This window comes from Girardinichthys multiradiatus, chromosome 7, assembly GCF_021462225.1.
Source record: "Girardinichthys multiradiatus isolate DD_20200921_A chromosome 7, DD_fGirMul_XY1, whole genome shotgun sequence".
NCBI classification, from domain to species: domain Eukaryota; kingdom Metazoa; phylum Chordata; class Actinopteri; order Cyprinodontiformes; family Goodeidae; genus Girardinichthys; species Girardinichthys multiradiatus.
This window is the reverse complement of record NC_061800.1, coordinates 41,540,611-41,565,425: the sequence shown is the minus strand read 5'-3', so window position 1 is coordinate 41,565,425 and position 24,815 is coordinate 41,540,611. Positions and strand designations below refer to the sequence as shown.

Sequence of the window (24,815 nt, the reverse complement as noted above, 5' to 3'; positions counted from 1 at the left end):
GGGCACCAGTGGTGAATTTGCCAATCATGGTGTTCTCTGGCAAATGCCAAGCGTCCTGCACGGTGTTGGGCTGTGAGCACAACCCCCATCAGTTGTAGAGTCCGTCTCATGCTACCACGAGTGTGGAAGCACCACTCCTCTTCTCTCTGTACACAAATGACTGCACCTCATCGGACTCGTCCGTGAAACTCCTTAAGTTTGCAGACGGCACCACTGTCACTGGACTGATCCAGGACGGTGATGAGTCTGCATACAGACAGCAGGTGGATCTGCTGGTACACTGGTGCAGTCAGAACTACCTTGAACTCAACCCAGTCAAGACTGTGAAAATGGTGGTGGACCTTCGGAGAACACCACCCGCCTCACCATCCTCAACAACACTGTATCGGCCGTGGACCACTTCAGGTTCTTAGGAACCACCATCTCTGAGGACCTGAGATAGTCTTCACACATAGACACTGTTCGAAAGAAGGCCCAGCAGAGACTGTACTTCCTGAGGCAACTCAAGAAGTTCAACCTTCCACAGGAGCTGTTGGTCATCTTCTACACTGCCATCATTCAGTCTGTCCTGTCTTCATCCATCTCAGTGTGGTTTGGCTCATCCACAAAACAGGACAGGTCCAGACTGCAACGAATAATCAGGACTGCAGAGAGAATAATCAGAGCTGACCTTCCCTCCATCCAGGACTTATACAGGTCTAGGGTCAGAAAAAGAGCTGCTAAAATCTCTGCAGACCCCACACACCCTGCACATAAACTGTTTAGAGTTTTACCTTCAGGCCGCCGCTACAGAGCACTGTTTACTAAAACCAGCCGCCACAGAGACAGTTTCTTCCCCCAGGCTGTTTCTCTGATGAACATTTAATAGAGTACCAAACAACAGCATACAGATGTTGCAAATGCACCTTTTTATTATATATGTGTATATTGTACATTGTAAATTTGTATATTCTGTAATGCAAAAACAAAACCAAAGAGCAAAGCGTACCGAGTCAAATTCCTTGTTTGTATGTACGAACTTGGCAATAAAGCTGATTCTGATTCTGATGTACAAAATGAGCTCATTGTTAAAGGCCTTTGTATTGTAGAAAAAAATGAAACGACATACTCTTTAAGCAATAATGAATTGTCTCCATTCTTTCAGTTGAAGCTTATTAAAAACCTCAAACTTAAGCCAAAATATTTCATACTTTATAATTTTTAATTCAGTAAAGTTGACAAGTAATCTAGCATTTTACACAAACAAATGGTAAAGCATCTTGCATAATTTCAAGCAGGTAAACTATATAGCATTCTTTAACTTGTGAAAATTCAAGGCTTTCAAATATAAGTTATGTCTTGTTCATTCTTTTGAGACTCAGTGATGCATTGAGGGAGAATGTTCCACATTTCCAATGTTTGGGTGGGATTCTCCCAATCAGGTTCAAGAGGAGGATAATTCAGAGCCATCAGACGGCCCAACCAGTAGCACTCACTGCCCAAACGATTCATCACATCCTCAAGGGTTTCTTGTTTATGTACAAGTGTAGGATACTATGGAGAAGAAATAAAAAAATCACATTATTCTAAATTAACTTAACAAGGATTACAGGTTAACAACCAACTTTTGCATTGTAACCTTTTATGAATTGTCTGAACAATATATTTTATGTCAAACAAACCTTTAAACCCTCTTGTTTCTCACTGTAGATAGCCCGTTGCAGATTCTGAATACTCAGCTGACAGTACTCTTTAACCTGGAACAAGTGTTACATTAACAGAGCAGCAACTCAAATGACTTAACGTTAGTATACAAAATGTTTGATCCAGTACCTTCAAAGGTGCTGGATCTCTTTTAGGTGTATTCAGTCCAAATACGTCTTCTATCTCCTTCCTCTTTTTTTCCATGTCAGCTTTTGCTTCCATAAACTTTTGCTGGTGTCATTCATTTAAAATGAATACAAACAAAAGCAGAGAAATGCATAATTAGTTCAGAAAGAGCTTTTATAAAAAATAAATATTAACTAGAAAGTTACCTGATCTTACCAATAAATACTATACCTGTATCAGTTTTATGACACTTTTTGGACTTCCCCGTTTTGATATCAGATCCGTTTTAAAATTTTTCCAGTTGAATCTCAGTTCGTCATATAATTCTATTAGCCTTGGTTTACTAACAGGATTGTTAAGGTTGATGGCTTTTCCTGTTTGTATTGAAGAAGCAAAATCCTCTGCTACTCTGTATAACAGAAGGACAACAACCCTTAAAGTGAAGAACCTAAAACAGCAGTCAGTGAATAGTTCAAAGTGGGGGCCAAAGGTACAGCAACAATTTAAATATGTACAATACCTGTCTTTAAATGATTTCAATTCTTCATCTTTATCATCTGCAGCACGTCTGTAAACAAAACATAAATCATGCAATTTTATAAAAACTAAACAGTTCTTTTCAAAAGAATTTCTCGTTTTAATTACCTCAAATAGATGCCTATTTGGTTTCCTATCAGAAACAAAATAATTTAAAACCTGGTAGGAGGAGGACAAATTTGTCGCACTCTCACCCACTGTTGTGCCAAAAGTATTGGGTCACACCACCAAATCAATGAATTCTGGTGTTCCAATCACTTCCATGGCTGCAGGTGTATAAAGTTTGGTGTGGAGAAACTTAATTGGCCTCTGCCTTCTTCAACATCTTTCAGATGAATTAGAGCGAAGGCTGCAGTTTTGGTTTTCTCATCTTACTATGATTACACTGCTAAACCTTTAAGTTAAAGTTGCTATTCCTGGCAATGGTAGGTCCATCAACAAATTAGACCAAAGAGATTAAGAATACGATGTCATCAAACTTCATGTACATGTAAAAGTAGACAGACAAATACTTTTAGCAATGTTGTATATAACTGTTATTTCAACAAGCTTAATTCTCACGCCACTCCTCTCTGCTCCCCCTCTTTGCCTGCAGGCCCAACATCAGAGTTGAGGACGCTGTTATCTACCTGCTTCAGCAGGTGCTCACCCACCTAGAGACCACCAGGAATGCTGTGAGAGTTATGTTCTTTGACTTCTCCAGCATTTTCAACACCAGAGTGAATTGACTATCGTTCTTGCCTTTGAGTTAACTAAATAATACCTAACAAAAAGCATGTACATGAACTTTAATGACATCCTATTCTTAATCCATTAGGTCCAATTATTTGTTGATGGACCCACCGTTGCCAATTTTAAATATTCTGTAAATGCAGCGGGACTGCAAACTTGGTACAATATGGTTCAAAGCCATTCCTTATGAGCCATTTGCATATTTTTGTACAGGGTATCTGCAGGATTCAGCAAGTTAAATTTCAGACTTTTTAAGACCTTTCTTATGCCACCTTAAATGAAATTTAAGACCATAAAGTATATGCCCTTTGCACTGGCTTGTTTTAGGCAGCGCTGCTCTGCTTCACTCTACTTGGATTCGCTCTACTTGGTATGGTACCAGTTGTGTTTCCACCGATGGCTAGAGTTATGGCAGCTGAAGCCCCACCTCTAGCCATCAGTGTAGTGTGCTGTGCTGCTATTAATGTTACTGTGTAACATTGTCACCTATAATCTGTGTGAAACGAACCTATAAAATAAGGCCCGGGGGTTCTGATGTAAGGAGAGGTGGTAGAAGAAGACCTTTTCAGGGGCAGTTTCTCGCTGCGTCGAGCAAAGAGCAAGAGGAGCGCTGTGAGACGCTTTGCGAGCTCCTGCGCACGCCGCGGTCAAAGTTCAAGATAGTACAAATGCGCTGGACCCAGCAGCAAACGCAGCGAAAATAGCAACCTGTGTGAAAGGCCCTTGACCCATAATAGACACAAAGAAGCTTGCTAGCAAGTATATATTAGCAGCTACCTGTTACCTGTAGCCTCAACTGCCTCGGGTCGCAGAACACAATGAAGATGTATGTGCGCAGCTCAAACTTTCATTTGACAGAAAATGATTATCGTATTTAAGCCCAACTTAGATTTTTTTCACTGAATTTAAGACATTTTAAGGCCTTAATTTTAGAGACATGAAGACTTATAAGAATGCTCAGACAACCTGTATTTAATTCTTTAAATAAAGAAACCAAAACTAAAGACACCATGGCTTAAATATTGTGGCATGTTTTAAAAACAAACAAACCTCAACATTAACAGCCACCAGAAAACATAAAACCATTACAGAGCTTGTAAAGGGACATTGAAGGAAACATTTTTGTAAAACTGTGCATCATGTGCACTTGAAAGTTTTTTTTTTTTTTTTATACTATTTTCTTCACTGTCCCTTCTGGGATTCCAGAAACACTGACCTGTCTACCAGTAAATCTCAAGTGTGGCACCCGCAGTTGTTTGGCCCTGCGTGCCACACAGCGTGATGGCAAAGTGAAGTTGGAGTTGGGAGGGGTAAGATGGGGGTTGTGCATGCCATGGGCTGATGCACTCAAATGAATGCCCATGAAATATCAAAAAACACTTTAGCGAGGAATTGATGGCAGAAAGGCTCAAGCAGGGAGGGATCTTTTCTCATTCAGGACAAAAGAGCAGGTGTTGAGCACAACTATGGGTCTAACTGTGCATGTGCCTGAATGTGTCCAAACTCTCCATGGTGACAACCAGTGGCATACATAAAAAAGGTCTACACAAAACATAGTTGTTGCCTTTTTTTTGTTAAAGACTTCTTTCACATACATTTTTGTTATGTTGTAGCTTTTGTAAAAGTTATGACATTGAATGAATTAAAATACAAATAATACATACCTTGTTATTTCAAGTGCTTCCTGAGTATTCACCATCCTGAAAAAATAAGGAAATATTTATTTTGATATGCCCCATCATGACATATTCATTGATGAATGAATTTAAATTTGTTTTTTTTAAACAATGGGGGTGAAAGTCTGTCAAGACCGATGCTTTAGCCTTTTCAAAGTCACAAATAGGTTTACTGTTTTGACCTATTTTTTAAGGATGTGTGACATAATGGCCCTTATGAATTTGGCTTCTTGTGTTTTTTTCTGTCAGCCTATATTATATGCAGTTTCAAACAGTAACCCAATCACTAGATTATTTTGAGCACAACCTATACTAGAATAAAGCCGTAATAAAGGGAATGTCATATAATTTCTATTGGTCACAGACTTATGAAATGTGACTGAAAGGTTCTAAGGCTACGTTCACACTGCACCTTGAAGTGACTCATAAAAAGTGACCGATTTTTTTGCCCGTATGCGACCTGTATCCAAACTTTTCATGACAGTCTGAACGACACAGATCCGATTTTTTAAAATGCGACCCAGGCCACTTGGATATGTGGTCCTAAATCCGATACGTATCTGATCTTTTCAAATGAGACCTATGTCTGTACAGCCAGGTTGCATTAATCCGACCTGTACATCATTGATACTCGACAAACGTCACTATTCTGGGTCCTGCTACATGGAAGCAGGAAGAAAAATATGCACATGTGCACATAAAGGTTGCCTTTGTCATTCGAAAATTATAAATAAAGTCCGTATCATTAAAGCCGCTCACATCACTATACCACCATTGCTGGCTTCAACTCCGAATCCACACATTTCTCTGTACCGACGACGCTGCCACTGCCCCACAAAATGCCATGGCCAAAAACCTGGCTCTCTTTCCTAACAAGGAATAAGTGGGTACAGAAGATGGATGGATGGTTATTTGTCCTACCTAAATTGCCAGTAAGATGGAATGTGTGTGCATGGTTGTTTGTCCCATAAATGGAGATAGACTGTTCAGCCCATAGATATAGAGATAGAGATCAGCTGTCACGTGAATTTGTTATGTGTATTTTTAGGGGCAATTAAGATTTGTTGATTTGGTTTGTCAACAATGGCCAAGTCTCAGGATGTGAGAAGAGACGAGGACATCAGGGACACAATGCTGGGCTTTAAACTGTTTCAACTATCGGAAAAATTAACAAATCAGCATAATTATGTTTCATATTTATATTTAACATTCTGTAAAAAATGGTTAGAACAACTAGCTAGACGTGTTAACATTAAGTCAGTAGATGCTGCATTGGGTAAATGTGTATGTCTGATTCTTGTGGCACTTTTCCACTAGTCTCTATGGCTCGGCATTTTAGGCATTTCCATTTGTAACGTGGAACCATTGTTATTTTTAGCACCGGCTTGCAAGCGAGCTGACACGTGCTGAAAACGTAACGTCAGACGTCACTAGTTACAGCATACATATTATAATAACGCTGATTACGTATTGTAACACCAAATGCTATGAGCATAGGCGCAACCCTTTAAAGCTATCGTTAGTGGGTTTATCCCTTTGCACTTTAGTCCACACCCACCTACTGGATGGGCTTTGGACCGGTCTCTATAAATCGCCATCTGCCCGGGTAATCGGCTCCCAAATTGCTTTTTTCTTTGGCCATTCAGGAACCAGTGAGGCCCAGAGCTTAAAGGGCTGTGCCTGTATTCATAGAATCTGGTGTTACAATATGTAACATTGGTTACATATTGTAACACCAGTGGTCCTGTGCCACTGAGCGACAGAGATTAATGAATAAGAGAATTCACAATGACCTCATCATCACTATTCACAGCAGTTCTGCTGGAACTGCATTAGATTCTTGTACACTGGGATTGTCCAAAATCAGTCTGCAAGAGTCAGTGTCTTGCATGTCTTAGATGTTTTCTTGTTTCACACCTTAACACACCTTAATCAAATGAATGGTTCAATAAAATGTTTTGGCAGAGCTAATGAATGAGGGTTTTTCAGAGAAACATATCAGTCTACATACCCGATAGTGTTGGAAAGTGAGTGACATAAATTGGTCATTTACTGTGTTGGTTTAGTGTTTACGGGCCTTTACCTTAAGAAATATTCAATATACTTGATATTCCGTTTCACTGATAGCTAAATGTCAACTGAAATAGATTTATTATATAGATAAAAAATAGATTTGTTCACAGAATTCGTTTAAAAAAAAACATGAAGTGTTTCACCGTTGCATAGGTAAGAAATGTTTTATATCACTGCATGTAGGTTACCTTTCTTGAAGTGAAATCAGGGATTTCTCCCCATGTTCTACAGCAGACCTTCAAAGTAAAATCCACAGAATGAAACAAACATCTCAGTTATTTAATCAAACACAGAAAGTGAGAAGCACTGGTCTATGTAAGATAAGACAGTAGATCATCTAAAATAATCTACCACTAAAAGTCACACACTTTGGATAACATCCCACAGACATCTGCCATGCAGCAGCATGGCTCCTGCTTGAAAGAATTGCTATGCATTTGATTACTTCTGAGTCTTTTATCTTAGCCACTAGTCACAACACTGGATGAAGATCCTTGTTTTTTGTGCCACTGTGTCAGACATGTTCCTAGCTCCTTTTATTCTATTATACATAGGTAGGTAGAGTAGCCAAAACCTGTACTCAATTTAGAGTAATAGTTTTTCAATATATTTTACTCAAGTAGAAGTAAAAGGTAGTCATTCAAAAACAGTGCGGGTGGGGAGCAATGGTGACATTATGTGGCGGTGAATGGAGTACTTCGAGGATCTCCTTAATTCTGCCATCAAGCTTTCCCTGGTAGAATTAGAGACTGGGGACTCAGAGTTGGACTCTTTCCTCACCCAGGCTGAAGTCATCGAGGTGGTCAAAAAGTTCCATTGTGGCAAGCTTTAGAGGTGGATGAGATCCGCCCTGAATATCTCAAGTCCCTGGATGTTGTGGGGCTGTTGTGGCTGACATGCCTCTTCAACATTGTGTGGCGGTCAGGGACATTGCCTCTGGACTGGCAGACCGGGGTGGAGGTCCCCCTTCATAAGATAGGGGACCGGAGGGTGTGTTCCATCTATAGGGGGAATCACACTCCTCAGCCTCCCTGGTAAGGCCTATGCCAGGGTATTGGAGAAGACAGTCTGGCCGATAGTCAAACCAGCCATGGAACACTGGACCAGCAATACACCCTCAACAGGGTGCTTGAGGGTTTGCCCTACCGGTCCATGTGCTTTGTGGACCTGGAAAAGGCATTCAACCATGTTCCTTGGGGTGTTGTGTGGGAAGGTCTCCAGGAGTACAGAGTCCGGGGCCCTTTATCAGGGGTCATTTGATCTCTGTATAAGCAGAGCAGGAGTTTGGTTTACATTGCTGGCACTAAGTTGGACCTATTCCTCGTGCATGTTGGACTATGGCATGGCTGCCCTTTGTCACCTGTCCTGTTCATAACTTTCATGGACAGAATTTCTAGGTGCAGCCAAGGGCTGAAGGGGGTCTGGTTTTGGGACCAGTGAATTTTGTCTCCTCTTTTTGCAGATGACATTCTTCTGCTGACTCCCTCTAGCCACGACCTACAGCATGCATTAGGGTGGGTTCACAGCCAAATGCAAAGCGACAGGGATGAGGATCAGGTCCTCCAAGTCCATGGCCATGGTTATCGACCAGTAAAGGGTGGCCTGCCCTCTCCAGGTTTGAGGAGAGTTCCTGCCTCAAGGGAATGAGTTCAAACATCTCGGCATCTAGTACAAGATAAAGGGAAAAATAAAACAGGAGATCGACTGACAGATTGGTGCACCCAACGCAGTAATGCGGATGCTGAGGTAAAGAGAGAGTTTAGCCGAAAGATGAAGCCAGTCGGTCTACGTTCCTACCCTTACCTAGGGGCATAAACATTGGGTCATGACCAAAACAACAAGATCCAAGCAGATACAAGTGGCTGAAATGAGCTTCCTCTGTAGGGTGGCCGGGCACTCCCTTAGAGATAAGGTGAGGAGCTCGGACATCTGGGAGGGGCTCGGAGTAGAGCCGCTGCTCCTCCACGTCAATAGGAGTCAGCTGAGGTGGCTCCAGCATCTGTTCCAGATGTCCCTGGATGCCTCCCTCTGAAAGCTCTAAAAGTAAAAAGTATGGAGCAGTAGACTACCCCCAGAAGTACATTTTTTATTTATATAAATGTAATTGCATAAATATATCAAGTCACTACCCACTTCTGCTATTTTAATGCTTTGCAGTGTGACAAAAGGATTTGGGTCTGAGGGTTGTAAGAGGGACACATAACCAGGCCAATAAAATATTAACGCATTACACAACATTTGCAGATTATTTATTAATGCAGAACTACATTTTGAGTTGTTTTTGTGTCTTTTATTATTTTGTTAAGCCAGTTATGCTGTCACTCCTCAGTGTAATTTATCTTTATTTACCATCTTTTGTGCCTCCATGGTTCAAATTCTGTGGGTGAGGTCAATGAAATTATGTTACTCATTTCAGTAGCCTTGCCCTCAGAATAGTAATAATCATAATCTTTATTTTTCATTGCAAATGTACATTCCAATGAAATTTGTCTACTGCATTTTACCCAACCCTTAGGAAGCAATGGGCAGCTGTGCATCGCCTGGGGAGCATCTTGGGTCTTGCTCAGGGACCCAGACTGGCAGTCTGAGGGACTCCAACTAGGGTACTTGCAGCGGTCCCAGAACGCAAGTGCTCTGCTCTAGTCTCACACTCCCTTTCACCTGAGTATGGGTGAGTATGTGAATAACGCCTGTTCCTGGACGCCAGATTTATTAACACCACAACTGTTTATAGCTGTTTATAGTTTATATAAGCTTTGGTAAACACTTGGATCACATGTGATGATTTCTAGATCTGAATCTTTTTGATGAATGAGGGCCATTGTTTGCAAAGCTTTTTTGGTAGTCAGTAGTTGTGTGCAGTTTATTTATTTTAGAATGATAAAAATTTAATTAAGCAATGCAGTTACCTTATTATTCTGTGCTGTTCTTGAATAGATTCAATCAAGGAAGTTCTTTAAAAGGAATGATATAAATGTTACACAGCATATATTACATTTCATTATATTCACTAAATCAGTGATTTTAATACCATACAAGAATGATAAAATAGCTTTTTAAACTATTGTGTCATATCTGTTTGGATGGCATATCAGTTTTGCTGGATTAATTAGAAATCATAACATTTTATTGATTAAATATAGTTTAAACATTTTTAAAAGACAAATTATTACCTTGAGTTATCTTTTTTCACATCTTCAGTTCTCCTAAAAAACACATCACAGAAATGTTAGTTGCATTATTTAATTTACCTGACAGATCACACGTGTCTTTTTTTTCCTCCACATACAGTAGCTGATAATGTTTCTCACCTGCTTACACAGTGAAATAGAAAGTATACTGCAATTAACAACACTAAGTCGGAGAAACAACAGATTGGTACAACTATAAGAACAAATTAAACATCACACATTTTGCAAAAAGCAGCACACGGTGATTTGATTCTGTGTTGACCGACTTGAGCTTATGGCCACTATATTACTGTGTCATCACACCTGATGACACAACCCCAGGTCAAGGGAGCGGGACCCCCATTAGGGCCTAGCTCACTCCCTGCAGTCTACAGCCTCTTTGGGACTTACCTTTTATGATGCTATCATAAAAGGTATGCTTCCACATGTAGCTCAACCTTTCAAAGATGCTTATGTGGGCTGGGCTGGGCAACCGTGCCTATCAAATGTTCGCAGACATGTCCAGCACCTGGCTGAGGAACAGGAGAAGACTAAAAAGAACCAATCTGAGAAAGAGTTGCATGTAGCTGCAGTCCTAACATATCAGCATGTGACATCAGATGGAAGGGAGAAAAGATGGGGCAGGTAGATTTAGTGGAGAGGGCGTGAACATAGTGGAAGCAGATTCGCTTCTCCTGAAGTCTGCTTAAATTGTTGGGGGAGGGGGCACTGGTAAAACACCTGCCCCAATTGAACAGTTGCTCCACCTCAGCAGCTGACTGACTGACTAAGATACAGGGGGACAGGCAACCACTCTGCCAGACAGCTCGTCGGAGTGGTACTGCACCCCACCTCCTCGATACACAGCTCAACTCTCTCTATTTCTCCTTCCTCAGAGACACATACACATCTGTCCAACCCACTTTCTCTTCCTCTGCTCTTTCATACACAAACACACACATGCCTATTTCCTTCTATTTACTGCAATGAAGATCTGCTTTGTAACAACTGTGAGGACTTGACTAAATACAACCATGTTATTTTAGTTTTAGAACAGAAGTTTGAGAATTGTCCTCACTTATGCTTAGTTTGCCTCCGAAGCCTACAAAGCTTTTTCAATGCTTGATCTCACCATTTCAAACCAGAGAATCTTATTCATGGTAGACTGAGAAGCAACATCTTCTGTTATTAAGGCAGATGAGTTTTCAACAACTCCAAAACTTAGTGGCAACAGGTTTTGCGACAGGTTGGGTCTTGGACTGCTCCCTCTCCTGGATCAACTTAGGCCTATTTCCTCTCCGCCACACTACCTGCCGGTGTTTGGAGTCTCTGCCCGCTGGTGTACTTGTGGTTCTTGCTGTCCGGGGTCGGGTGCTTTGGTGTGTGCTGGCTCACTCCCAGTGGCTGCTTGCCGGGGCCTGGCCCTGGGCTGTGTCGGGCCTCTGCTTGGGGGGTGGTGTGTCCCGGGGTCTTGGGCCTCTAGGTCCATGGCTGGATCTGCTCGGGTGTGGACGGCTGCCGGCGGGGCCTGTGGGCTCGTCGCTGCGGCTTCTGCACTGTCGCTGCTGGGTGGTTCCCCTGGGACTCTCCACTGCTCTTCTCTGCGGGGGTTGTGGTAGTCCCGGCGGTGGTTCTCCTGGGGTTCCTGTGCTTTGGGGGGCCTTTGGATGTCTGTGGCTTGGATCTCCTCAGTGTCCATCCAGGGACCATGGGGCAGGCCTGTGGGTACTCACACTCGCTATTGCATATTTTTGTGGAGAAACCTTGTATACAAAAGCGCGTCCACACTCATACTCACAGGTGTTAAGCTTCAGGTGTTGACAAATACACAGATGTTCTATATTGGGCTGCACCTCTCACTAAGTACATTTTACATTCAGAATTACCGTGTACTATTTTGTAAAAAAAAAAAAACAGCTGCAGGTGTATAAGCAAGCAGGGTGTAATCTTGTATTCTCTTCATCCTTCTTTCTCTCCTCCACTCTTTCCTCCTTTTCTCCCCTTTTTCCCCATCTCTCTCTATTTTGAGCTTCTTTTTTCCTTTTCATTTCAGTCTCCGTGTCCGTAACAATTGAAATATTCCCAAAGAAGTTTATAATAAAGTTTCTTTTATAAATATCAAAAAGCATTAAAGCATTAGCTGTGATGCTCCGCTTGTGAAAGTAAATCTGTTGGGCAATTTCTTGGCACTCAGACAACAATTCTGAGTGATACTCTGCCGGACAGGACACAGTAAAAAAAAAAAAAAAAAGAAAGAAGAAAGATAATAGTCTGGATTTAAACTGAGCAGAGAATTTCTTAAGTTGTTCTATCTGAGAATTATAACTCTCAGACTGCTATTACAGGTCCTTCTCAAAATATTAGCATATTGTGATAAAGTTCATTATTTTCCATAATGTAATGATGAAAATTTAACATTCATATATTTTAGATTCATTGCACACTAACTGAAATATTTCAGGTCTTTTATTGTCTTAATACGGATGATTTTGGCATACAGCTCATGAAAACCCAAAATTCCTATCTCACAAAATTAGCATATCATTAAAAGGGTCTCTAAACGAGCTATGAACCTAATCATCTGAATCAACGAGTTAACTCTAAACACCTGCAAAAGATTCCTGAGGCCTTTAAAACTCCCAGCCTGGTTCATCACTCAAAACCCCAATCATGGGTAAGACTGCTGACCTGACTGCTGTCCAGAAGGCCACTATTGACACCCTCAAGCAAGAGGGTAAGACACAGAAAGAAATTTCTGAACGAATAGGCTGTTCCCAGAGTGCTGTATCAAGGCACCTCAGTGGGAAGTCTGTGGAAAGGAAAAAGTGTGGCAGAAAACGCTGCACAACGAGAAGAGGTGACCGGACCCTGAGGAAGATTGTGGAGAAGGGCCGATTCCAGACCATGGGGGACCTGCGGAAGCAGTGGACTGAGTCTGGAGTAGAAACATCCAGAGCCACCGTGCACAGGCGTGTGCAGGAAATGGGCTACAGGTGCCGCATTCCCCAGGTCAAGCCACTTTTTAACCAGAAACAGCAGCAGAAGCGCCTGACCTGGGCTACAGAGAAGCAGCACTGGACTGTTGCTCAGTGGTCCAAAGTACTTTTTCAGATGAAAGCAAATTCTGCATGTCATTCGGAAATCAAGGTGCCAGAGTCTGGAGGAAGACTGGGGAGAAGGAAATGCCAAAATGCCAGAAGTCCAGTGTCAAGTACCCACAGTCAGTGATGGTCTGGGGTGCCGTGTCAGCTGCTGGTGTTGGTCCACTGTGTTTTATCAAGGGCAGGGTCAATGCAGCTAGCTATCAGGAGATTTTGGAGCACTTCATGCTTCCATCTGCTGAAAAGCTTTATGGAGATGAAGATTTCATTTTTCAGCATGACCTGGCACCTGCTCACAGTGCCAAAACCACTGGTAAATGGTTTACTGACCATGGTATCACTGTGCTCAATTGGCCTGCCAACTCTCCTGACCTGAACCCCATAGAGAATCTGTGGGATATTGTGAAGAGAACGTTGAGAGACTCAAGACCCAACACTCTGGATGAGCTAAAGGCCGCTATCGAAGCATCCTGGGCCTCCATAAGACCTCAGCAGTGCCACAGGCTGATTGCCTCCATGCCACGCCGCATTGAAGCAGTCATTTCTGCCAAAGGATTCCCGACCAAGTATTGAGTGCATAACTGTACATGATTATTTGAAGGTTGACGTTTTTTGTATTAAAGACACTTTTCTTTTATTGGTCGGAGGAAATATGCTAATTTTGTGAGATAGGAATTTTGGGTTTTCATGAGCTGTATGCCAAAATCATCCGTATTAAGACAATAAAAGACCTGAAATATTTCAGTTAGTGTGCAATGAATCTAAAATATATGAATGTTAAATTTTCATCATGACATTATGGAAAATAATGAATTTTATCACAATATGCTAATATTTTGAGAAGGACCTGTATTGCTGTCATTACAGAGTGTAAAGTAAAAATAATTGGCAAAGCATTTCAGCAGCAGAAAATTTTGATTTATGTAAAAGAGAAAAGAGTGTTGCTGTGTTTGATAAATAATATTTGAGATCTCTTTGAATTGTGTGGACTTACGTTGAAACAGGATCCTGACATTTATAAAAGCAAAATAAAACAATCAAAGCAATAGGACATATTGCTGGGCAAACATATTTTTAAAATGAGATGATTATAAATTTCCTTAAATTCCTGGAACTTCAGTAAGTAATTAAATTATTCAGCAAATATGATATTTACAATCCGATCAAAGCTAAAATTTGGACAGTTTGTGTCTATCTGTGGCATTTTCTTATGTTTGTTTGGAATGACTGTGTGCTTGTTCATATGTGGCATGAACCAATAATTTGTGTTTAGAATAATGTTTTCCAACCGCAAATTGATCAAAACGTTTGAGTTTTCAGAAAGAAGCAGCTTGGCTGAGGTAAGTAGATGTCAACAGTTGTACAGTCTGAGTTGCACTGAGGTAGTCTGGAAGTGAGTGGCGTAGGATCATCTACGACCCACCTATAGACTGCCTGTTGGAGGTTAGTTCCTCCAGGTTACACCCACCTACTGGTTTGTGCAAATTAGACCTTATGCTAAATCACACTGGGTCAATTCACCAAATGACCTAAGAACAGTATATTATCAAAAACAAATGGCTACTTAGCAGCGATACAATTAGCTAAACAAAGTTGTTTCTTATTTTATAAATACGACATTTAAAAATAAAATCTAGCTGACGTAAATAGTTATGCCAGAATTATTTTAATTCTATGTACTGCGGTCCTGTTTGCTACAAACATTTTTCATTAATTCATTTATTCATTCATTTATTTATTAATTCGTTTTCTATACCCGCTTCTTCCATACTGGGTCTGGGGGAGCAAGTGCCTATTTCCAGCAGTCTATGTGGGAGAGGCAGGGTACACCCTGTACAGGTCCAATCCATCGCAGGGCAACACAGACACACACAGGACAAACAGCCATCCTAAGTGAAATTCTTTTACATACTTCCAACAAAACTGTCTATTATTGTCAGTCTGCGAGTAATCACTATTTCCAAATCTTGTCTATTTGGGTCTATTTGGAAAGACTCAAGCACACTATTAAAGGATCAGTTGGGAAATGCTATTCTACTTGGTAGCCATACATCAGAAATGTTAAATCTACCAATATTATTATTTCATTGAGCAGACACTTTTTGTTTTTGGTTTTCATGTTGTTAAAGCATAATAAAAAAAACTGATCTAAAATAAAGTAGGCTGGTTGTCTGCCTTACAGAGCGGGGTTTACAGGAGAAGAGCCTACTAACTAAATAATCTGCCTCCTTTTCAATTTTAGAAACTCTAGCAAAGTGCTCTTTTGGGATATATGTGTGGTGAGGTCAGATAATTCTTCTCCATGGCTTATTTGAATCATCTGCTTCATGGTTGTCCATTAGCCAATCCTCGTTTTGTTTGCCTTGTATGAAATAGCCAATCACAGCCAGACTTGGTTCAACGCTGAGCTCTGCACTGACACAGAGTGCATGCCCCTTTAACTGCATTCTGCAGGTATGACTATCATTTGCTTCTCACTCAGGAGGTCTATCAACTAACAATTACTTATGATGGGTACATTTTTAGAGGTCATCATTTTGTGAGTCTCCGCTATGGTAGAACCTTTTAACAGTAAATCGGCCTTTCCACACTTATATTCCAGATATCTGATTTATGACTAGGCATTTACATGATAATGATGTAAAAAATATCTTGTCATTTAATGCTATCAAAATTGGGGAACACATCTAACTAAACACATAAAAGAAAATTCAGAACATCACCATTGCTTCTCAAGCCTGCAGCCATTTAATTTCTAAAGATAGAAGACAATAGTACTGAATAAACTGAAAAACATAACCAATAATTTTATGGTAATAAGGACAAAATAGGGCCAAATTTATCTGTTTTAACTGATAGATTGGGGAGAGAAATTTGATTTGTAACTGTTTTCCATCTAAATATTCTCTCCCTTTGTGTTGTCTTTCATATTTCTGTAGTAGGTTATAGTTGATGTTATGCTTAACATACAGGCCTGGAGGATATTTAAAAGTGTAGAATAACAAAGAAATAAAAGATAGCAGTTCATCACAAAATAGGTGGAGCATTAGATTTTCTTATTTCTCTTTATATGTGTAACATATAATATTACAAAAAACAGGATAATGCTTTATTTAAAGTAACACACACATACCCCATATGTAAATATTAAGAACTTATTTTTTAGTCACTTGTTAATGTAGCTTGACAACAGCAGGACAAAAGATAACATAGAGAGAAGGAAATTGCCAGGGGAGACTCTGGCAGTGGTTCTCATTACTTGTCCTCAGGACCCACTGCCCTGCATATTTTAGATGTTTCCCTGCTGCTGCACACCTGACTTAAATGAATGGTTGATTAACAGGCTTCTGTAGCACTTAATGACTTAATGCACTTAATGCTGAGGAGTCTATGCAATCATTTGAATCAGGTGTGCTAGAGCAGAGATACATCTAAAACATGAAGGACATGTGGGTCTTGAAGACCAGGACTGAGAACTAATGCTCTATGGCATAATATTTTAAACACCACAAGCTTTTGTTCTTTGCTTCTCTACAGAAAGTGTTCAGCAGTAAAGATAACACAAATGGCTCTCGTGCTCAATTAGTAACAGCAAACTGTGTTTTACAGTTTATTTCTAAGGCTGGAAGGATGTCAGTAAAACAGCAGAGGTTCATGGATAAAGCTAGATGCTGAGGGTTTTTTACTTATGAACATTAAAATGTATATTCATAAATACACAGAAATCAGATTTGTTGGTAGCTGTTAGAACACAATAATGTCCGGGGAATTTTTACTCTCATTCTGATGGTAAGGAAATTCAAGTAGGAACTTTACAGATATATTTGTTTGATTGCAGTTTTGTGTTTGTAAACTGTTGTCTTATGTACTGTTTGATTTATGTCTTAATTCCACTTCAAGTAATGCATTTCTATTCACCCCTGTGTGGCGGTCATAAATCAAGAAACTCTCAATGTTAAATTTGACAGTCAGTCAGATTCCTAATGTAGAGAAATTTTATGATTACCTTTGTTTGATTTTCTTATATATTCTTTGAAAATGTTTATCAGTAGGAGTTAAGCACAAATGTGACCTGTATGTTGCCTGTTGGGACATCTGTGCATGTGCCATTAGGTTGCAGGGACTTCGTGATTGTCTACGGGTTAACCCAACTAGAATGTGTGTCCATTAAAGCAGGATCTGTGCAAGATCCAGCGAGAACAGGATACTGGGGTTATAGGTCAGCACCTTCTCATGGTAGCGACTTTTATGAGGGAATTGTAGGAACATAAAACAGTTGGGAGGGAGATAATTAAAGACCTATGCCTCCAGGGATACGATGCTAAAGTTAAAGTGTTACTGTTTTGAATGGTGGGTGGCTTCTATGTGTGTGTGAGTTGTAGGGGATGGGAATAGGTATAAAGGACTGAGTGGGAAGTGTACTTCAGAGTGTCAGTGCAAAGTAGAAAGGAGGGTTTGAGTGACACTCATCTGATTGCAACAGAAATAAATATGTCATCTTACTATTCCCAACTGGTTGTCTCACCAGATTATTTGAAGGTTTAATTTCCACCACTCCTAACTTCTTCAGTCTTTAGAGGGACTTAAGACTGAAGACACCTAGTGTTTTCTCTACCTGGGTCTGTCCCTCGCTGCTTGTCAAAACATCTCGCAAGCTGAGATTAGACCACTATTTGACTTTGTCTGTCCAGTTCTTTTGCTGTCATTCACCTACTTTTACATGGCTTATGCAGGTATACTTAACCTGTAACTGTGGTCGCCAGTTGAACCCAATGTACTTGCCCCACAGATGAGGGAGAGGAAAGCTGAAGACTTTTGGGGAGCAGATCGTATGTTCTCACATTTGCTGAAGAAAAAGAACAAACAGCCAATGAAGGGAAATTATATTATTGCTGCTCTTAGCAGTTTGGCTTGGTACAAGATTATCTGATCATTATGGTTCATGGACCTATTATTTTAAGTCCTATACCTTGATTTATTGCCACTTTAAAATGTTTTGTATTTCAATCCTAATGCAATATGGACACAATAACACAGAAAAATATGAATGCCTTTCTTGCTGCACATCTTAACTATCAGTTGTCATAGGTATCCTGTGAATACCGTGTTATCGTATCCACAAGTTACGGTGCTTCCTTTATTTATTTATTTCTGTTACTATATTCAGTTTACTTTTTTTAAGTTTTATTTTTCATAGTGCCAAGCTGTTTCTGGTCCTTGTAATTTGCTCCTGACCTCTTTAATTCAAAAAGCTGTTTCAAAAAGCTGTCTCTTATAGACAGTCTAGACTGTTTTTCCAGAATTACAAAAATGGAACCACAGAAACTTAGGGAGATTGGCAACTTGCTGTCTGAGACTGATGCAGCAATTAAGCATGGTGTTTTACAAGTGTACTTGCGTGTCATTGCTTGTACTTGTGACAATAGGTGCAGGTAGGAATGTAGACTGACAGGTAAATTGAGAGCTTTGCAATAACCCAAAAGAGGAAATTCTGGAATACAGGATGAAAGTTTATGTGTTTGTTAATAGTTTTTTGCCAGCTATTACCATATTTGGACTCAGAAATGCAGCATGCCAGCCAGACACGTTACAGCCCCAAAGCAAAACAGTTCATTAAAAGACATTTCTGCGTTGACGATGGACTGAAATCAGTTCCTACAGAGTTCAAGGCAGGCAAGCTCCTTAGAGCAACACAAGACCTGCCCGCTGCTCCAACTTGCTGTTCCATAAACTTCTAGCAGCCCCAAGGTTATGACGCGAAGACCCGCAAAGACGTTTAGGAGTAGGTTGGGACATTAAGAAAGACACATTTACATTTAGAGTTTCTAAAACTAATAAACCCTAGACATAAAGGGGTGTCCTGTCCACACTTAATAGTCTGTTTGATCCATTGGGGTTTGCAGTCCCAATAAGGGCCCAGGGAAGAGAGCTGGCAGACCAAGGTTTTAGATCGCTGCCAGCGACCAAACTGTCATTCAGCACATGGTTAGTGGGGCCAGACATTCTCTTTAAAGCAGTGGTCTGTACAATTTAATTGTTAAAATAATTTAAGAAATGCTTAAATTTGACTATCTGACCCTGTTCTATGATGTAAAGTAGATATGTTGTCATAATTATTATTTTACAGTAATCCATCACCATACATTTTTGACCAATAGACTTGCGTATGCATCTGCAGCTGAACTGCAGCTCATCGCCAAAGACGAGCTGCAGTTTACTGATTGTTTTTGATTTTTGTTTAGAGAGACAAGCACAGACACTATTACCATATAATAACATAAAGAAACTAAAAGCATAAACCAAATTTGTTAAAATATCCTATTTTGAAACCTTTAATTCTGGCAACATTTTTATAATGGCAGTAGGCCAGTTTAGCAATAGACATTCTCTGGAATTTGAAATCTAAGTCTGAGTCCATAGTTACACCTAGTCTGTCTTGCATTTGACAGATTTTAATCTTGAGTCATGTTCAGGGTCAATCTCTTGTGATAAAGAAATATCAAATCTAAAAACCTCTAAGCCTATGGTTCAGAGCATTAGGAAATGGATTGATGAGTCAAAAGAGATGTTACTGCAATGACCTCACACATAATGGTCACAGATTGTTCAGTTTTACCTTCAGGGCAGTGCTACAGAACATTGTTTTGTAGATGACTACTCTGGCTGTTTTATAAAGAAAACAAATATTGGGCTGCTCACACACACATATGCACATACTGCTCTTTTATCCTTACTTTTATTTCCTTTTAAGTGTACATGTTATTGCTAATGTTGATACCATTTGAGCGCTGCAACCAAAGTCAAATTCCCTGTTTGCATATACAAACATGGCCAATAATGTAATTTTTCTTGTGGTTTATCTAATCCCTGGAAAATGTTACAAAACCTAGGTTTTATAACTATTAAACCATGTTTCTTTTTTTCATTAGTTGCAACCTTATCCTGAGTGGCCCACTGATCATTTAAGTTCTGTGACATTTATCTTCAAGCAACTGGATAAGGTTGCATGTGTTTTTTTATGTATGCTGTGCCTTCTCAAATCCCCAGTTCGCCCCAGCAGATGGCTGCTTGCACTTAGATTCTGTTGGAGAATATTATTCCTGAGTTATTCCTGAGAAAGGGGAGCTTTTCTTTCCACTGTTGCCACATGCATGCTAAGTATGAGGGATTGCTGCAAAGTTAACTGTCGCTGTTGCTACATGCCTGTTCAGGAGAAGTCGATGCTCCAAAGTCAATGATGCAATCGGTTGGGTTTCTTCAAATAGAAAACGTTTTAAAAATTAGAATAATAAGCTTGACATTTTTTTTTTTTATCTAGGATCAAAATGAAATGTATTTAATTGATTTTAAATCAGTCTATATGATTGGACCCAAGTGACTAGATACTGAGCAGAGGCATTAGGATTCTTGACAACTTTGGTAGCTGAGCCCAGCCAAGAAACTGTTGTATTTTCATATAACAGTAGTAAACATTTCAACTTTCAATTTAAAATAGTACAGAACATGTACCAGTCCTTGACCTACAAGCTGAGTTTTAAAATTATTGTGAACCAAAAAATATTGCAATGCGCTTAGGTAAGCAGTGCCGCAAAAGTGGTTTTCCGATTTCTATCATATCACTGTGTGGGGGAGGAATTGGCACACTGGCATGGCACCCCTTGCCGCTGCTGGTGCCCTGCTTGCTGTGAGAAGATGCCGCAGTGGTGCTGCCATGCACACTGTGCAGAGTCTTCTTCTTCTTTTTTTATTGGTGATTGGCAAACAACGTTAAGTTAAGTGTGCATCTTTTGTATTGGAGTGTGAACCAGAATGGCACTGTACAGAGGCTGACAGGATGTAGGCTTATGAGATGAGGAAAGGCCATGGGGAGGGGCCAGTTCACCTCTGCGTCTCTAAAATGGAATGGACAAGGGGGGTACAGGGGACCCACTCTACAACCAGACCCAGCTCCAGAGGAATTTAGCTGGGGGGGTAGTGGCTAATTTTGGGGGTGCCCAGTAAACAGTATTTTTATTTAATATAAATATGTAAATACACATTTATGTAGCCTTTCAAATCAAATAACATTGTTGTGTATTAATGCAAAATAAAGAATAATGATTTAAACAGTGACATGTAAGTGTGCATCAGTCACCAGAAAATGCTTAGTAATCATGTTTAGGTTTGCATAAACTTTAGTGTAGCTCATACGTTGGAGAAATCTTAGAAACTAATCAGCACTGCATTATAATCATTGTGTTACAAACACATTAACTCCAGAAACTTGAAGGCAACTGTACATAAACATCTTCTGAAGAGATGTGGAAATGTTTTTGAAAAAAATATGGAACAGTTTAAACATTCCACTCATTTTTTGCCAAACACCTTAAATGCTATTCATTGGTGGTGTCTGAGTGCTGTGTCCAATTTCAGGGGCTGCATCCTTTGAAAGACCAGTCTACGTAGGCCAGGTGGTCGCAAAAACCACAAAGGCCAGAGGTGATCAGCTTTGAATTTGGACCAGCCTTCACCAGCGGTTCCCGGCCTTACCTCAGCTCTTTTAACAACTTAAACACTAACATTCATAACTCTGTGAAACAAGTTTAAATCCATTCATTTGTAGAGCATAATAACAAATAAACCAAACATTAATATCAGACATTATCTGACTGAATTATATCTGTGTTTATCTTCCACTCACTGGTAAAATCCAGCGGGAGAATGAAAACAATTGGTCAGGTTACAGGCGTCCTCCCCCAGTCTACCCACCCTCATCTGCCTGGTCAGCTGACAGCTGGCGAGGCGAGACGGCTGTTAGCAGTGGGAACGGACATGTCCAAATATGTCAAGCACTTTTGTAATTAAGCAATATCTTGGTAAACTGAACAGATATTTCAGTTTTACACAGCAACCTTTTCGCTTAAAAACATTGCAGAAGTTAATTTTGTTTAATGGAAAATGTGATATATCCAACTTTATTCACAGCTTTTCTCTCTCATCTGCCAGTACTACTTCTGTTTGAATTCTTCTTTACCACCTCCAAAGTCCCATTTAATAGCCTACAGCGACCTCTGCTGGTTGTCTTGGGTAATACATTGCATAGTTGCAACTTTAACTACAGGGGGGTTGTAATCTGTCTCGGGCGGGCCCAGATACCTGAATGGGCAGGCCTGGCAAGCCCTTTGGGCCCTTTGGCACCGGGTCTGTCTGCAGCAATGGTCTATTGTAATTAGTGGGCTAAAGTCAGTCACACCTTGACTTTCTTAAAAAAAAAATGCACATATCATTCATAAAATTATACATGCCTATAATTCCTGCACATTCCCTGAACTCAGAGGGGTCTCGCCCAGGGTGTAATTCAATGTAAAACTGTCTCTGCATTAGGTGGTTATTTCATTGCTATCAGCCAGAGTAAAAACATTGCTAGTAGTTTACTAAAACAAGTCAAAAATTGTTTTTTTAAATTATTGTGAATAGAGTTAACTGATTATGTCTGACAAAGGTTGCTCTTGAGTTTTCATAAACTACGCTCCCACAATTTCTCGTATAAAGTAATCAATCTAACTTGATTCTCCTCAGTTTCGGTGTAATTTGGTGTTAAAATAAAAAATATATATATTTTGTATATTCTGTTTTGAGACCTCACCAAAACTTTGAACATAAATGAGCCTCATGATGATGAGCAACCCAATTGACATTATAATTCATTCATTTACTTACTTTTTTTCTTTGTGTATTTTTTTCTTGTTAACACAATAACTAAATTTAGAAACCCTTTGTCAGAAACAGAAATTATTCAGGAACACACAGTTTTCAGGCCATCTTTTAGGTTTATGTTGGGTTTTTTTTCTAGGTTGTTACACCTGACTCTTCTTTGGTTCAGTATGCTGTGAGAGTTTAGAAAGAAATCACTATTTTCATTTTTATTTTATTAATCAAGACAGATGGCTGCAATTTATCAGTTCGTATGCAGAGATAGTATAGATAGTATAGATATGAATTTGAACTATTTCATAATTTAGGGTGTTTTAGGATGCACACATTTATTCCTTTTTCAGCTGGATTCAAAATTCCGGAATCAAGATACTTTGTTGTCATTATGTCACTATAATGAAATATTTGTTGAGGCTTGGCTCCAAAGATACACATGAATAACACAGACATAATAAAAAAAGCAACACAAAATTTAAGGACACTTGGAAAATATAAAAAACTGTTTAAACCACTGCACAATTTAAATACTTGCAGAATTTAAATAGCTGTGGTGTAAGGCTTTATTACTTTGCTCCTTTTATTTCTTACTGTGTTTATAAGTAATGACAAAGATATTTCAGACCACCTCGATAGGTTCAACCAGATAACAACCATGATATTTTTTTGGGGAGGCGGGGGGCATGGTTGTGAGTTTGTGCCACTGGCTGGATGGTAGGTTGGAAATTGAGGTTTTGGCACTATGCACACCAGTCCTCAGTCCTTCAATACCAAAAAGGGCACCCAATAATACAACAAATGAATACATATTAATATATTTTGATGCAGTTTTACCTAAGTTTACTTGGTTTGCTCGGTGTATGCACGCAACATATATGTCATGATCTGCCAGTATTAGTGTTTTGTGTTTGTTTACTTTTCTCTGTCAGGTGTTTTTCTGATCATTTAGTGTTTTTTACTTTCTGAATTCTGGTGATTCATGTTTTTTGTTACAATTCCCTTTAGATCTGTTTTCCCTTGATTTTGTTATTTAGTCTAGTTTCTTTGTTTTCTGTTCAGTTCTTCATGTTCCTGTTTTTCCTCTGCTCATTGGTTTTCGTCTTCTTCTTCTTTAGTTTTTTTATTGGCGGATGACATACCAACTTAAAGTGCATATACCACCACCTACCGGACTGGAGTGTGGATGCCAGTGATAGAGGGAACTTAATTCACTCTCATTAATGATGAGTTTGAGTGTACATACCCATACACACACACAAATTTGTAGGCGTATGAATATGTAAGTACAAATGCATATATATTTATACTTTAAATACGACTAAACAATCTATTTTATTTTTAATTACTTGATTCCTAACAGATTTTGACTCCTCTCCTAAAAAGAAAGTGCTTTTCCCACTCTATTTAAAATCGCCTTTAAATGCTGACGTTCTTCTGAATATTTGCTGCAGTCTAATAAAACATAAAACGTAATTCCTACATAAGCAGGTATCCAGACAAATCTAACAGAATTGTTTTTATTAAGTAACTGGACCAATAAGTGATATATTTTAAAAAATAAATCTAATCTGCAAGATTTACCAGACTCTATACTTAAAATTGCAACTTGACTATCTGATACAAGTATAGATATATTTACCTCCTTAACATTATCAGTAAGCAACCATTTCAAAGCTAATATAATAGCAATTAATTCAACAGAATAAACTGCTTGATGGTCTGTTGTTCTTCTTTTAATTATGACTTTATAATGCAGGATATACACAGCTGCCCCTGTTACCACTATTTGGATCTTTAGACCCATCTGTATATATCACAAGGTCTCCTTTAAACTTTGGATATTCTTTAACTATAACCCATTCTGGAGTCTGTTACTTTTTAATTATTTTTTCTATTTGCAGGTCAACTACTGGTGTGATAAATAACCATGGTAGAATCAGTGATTGTGGAACAGTAAAACTATATGGAAACTGTGTCAGACCTAAATTTTGAGCTTTTATATTCTCAATCCATCCAAAGTTATTGTA

At 39.5% G+C, this 24,815-nt stretch overlaps 1 protein-coding gene and 1 long non-coding RNA gene across 3 annotated transcripts in view; one reads left to right on the top strand and one right to left on the bottom strand.

Annotated features, from left to right (window-relative positions):
- Nucleotides 1-1,180: 1,180 nt before the first annotated feature.
- LOC124870810 overlaps nt 1,181-24,815 on the bottom strand; it is a 34,940-nt gene continuing 11,305 nt past the window's right edge. The window contains exons 4-13 of one of the 2 annotated variants that reach the window (XM_047369618.1): nt 17,843-17,944; nt 10,001-10,033; nt 9,737-9,781; nt 7,016-7,063; nt 4,743-4,778; nt 2,330-2,377; nt 2,041-2,218; nt 1,813-1,914; nt 1,662-1,736; nt 1,181-1,533 (exon numbers count right to left, since the gene is read on the bottom strand). In XM_047369618.1, coding sequence (XP_047225574.1) covers nt 1,321-1,533; nt 1,662-1,736; nt 1,813-1,914; nt 2,041-2,218; nt 2,330-2,377; nt 4,743-4,778; nt 7,016-7,063; nt 9,737-9,781; nt 10,001-10,033; nt 17,843-17,944 — 880 coding nt within the window. In that variant the 3' untranslated portion in view covers nt 1,181-1,320. The remainder of the gene's footprint in view (nt 1,534-1,661; nt 1,737-1,812; nt 1,915-2,040; nt 2,219-2,329; nt 2,378-4,742; nt 4,779-7,015; nt 7,064-9,736; nt 9,782-10,000; nt 10,034-17,842; nt 17,945-24,815) is intronic. The other variant, XM_047369619.1, reaches the window with a different exon arrangement.
- LOC124870811 lies at nt 2,399-21,713 on the top strand. Its single transcript, XR_007038895.1, has 3 exons — nt 2,399-3,020; nt 9,343-9,498; nt 21,511-21,713. It is a non-coding gene; the product is annotated as an uncharacterized LOC124870811 (long non-coding RNA).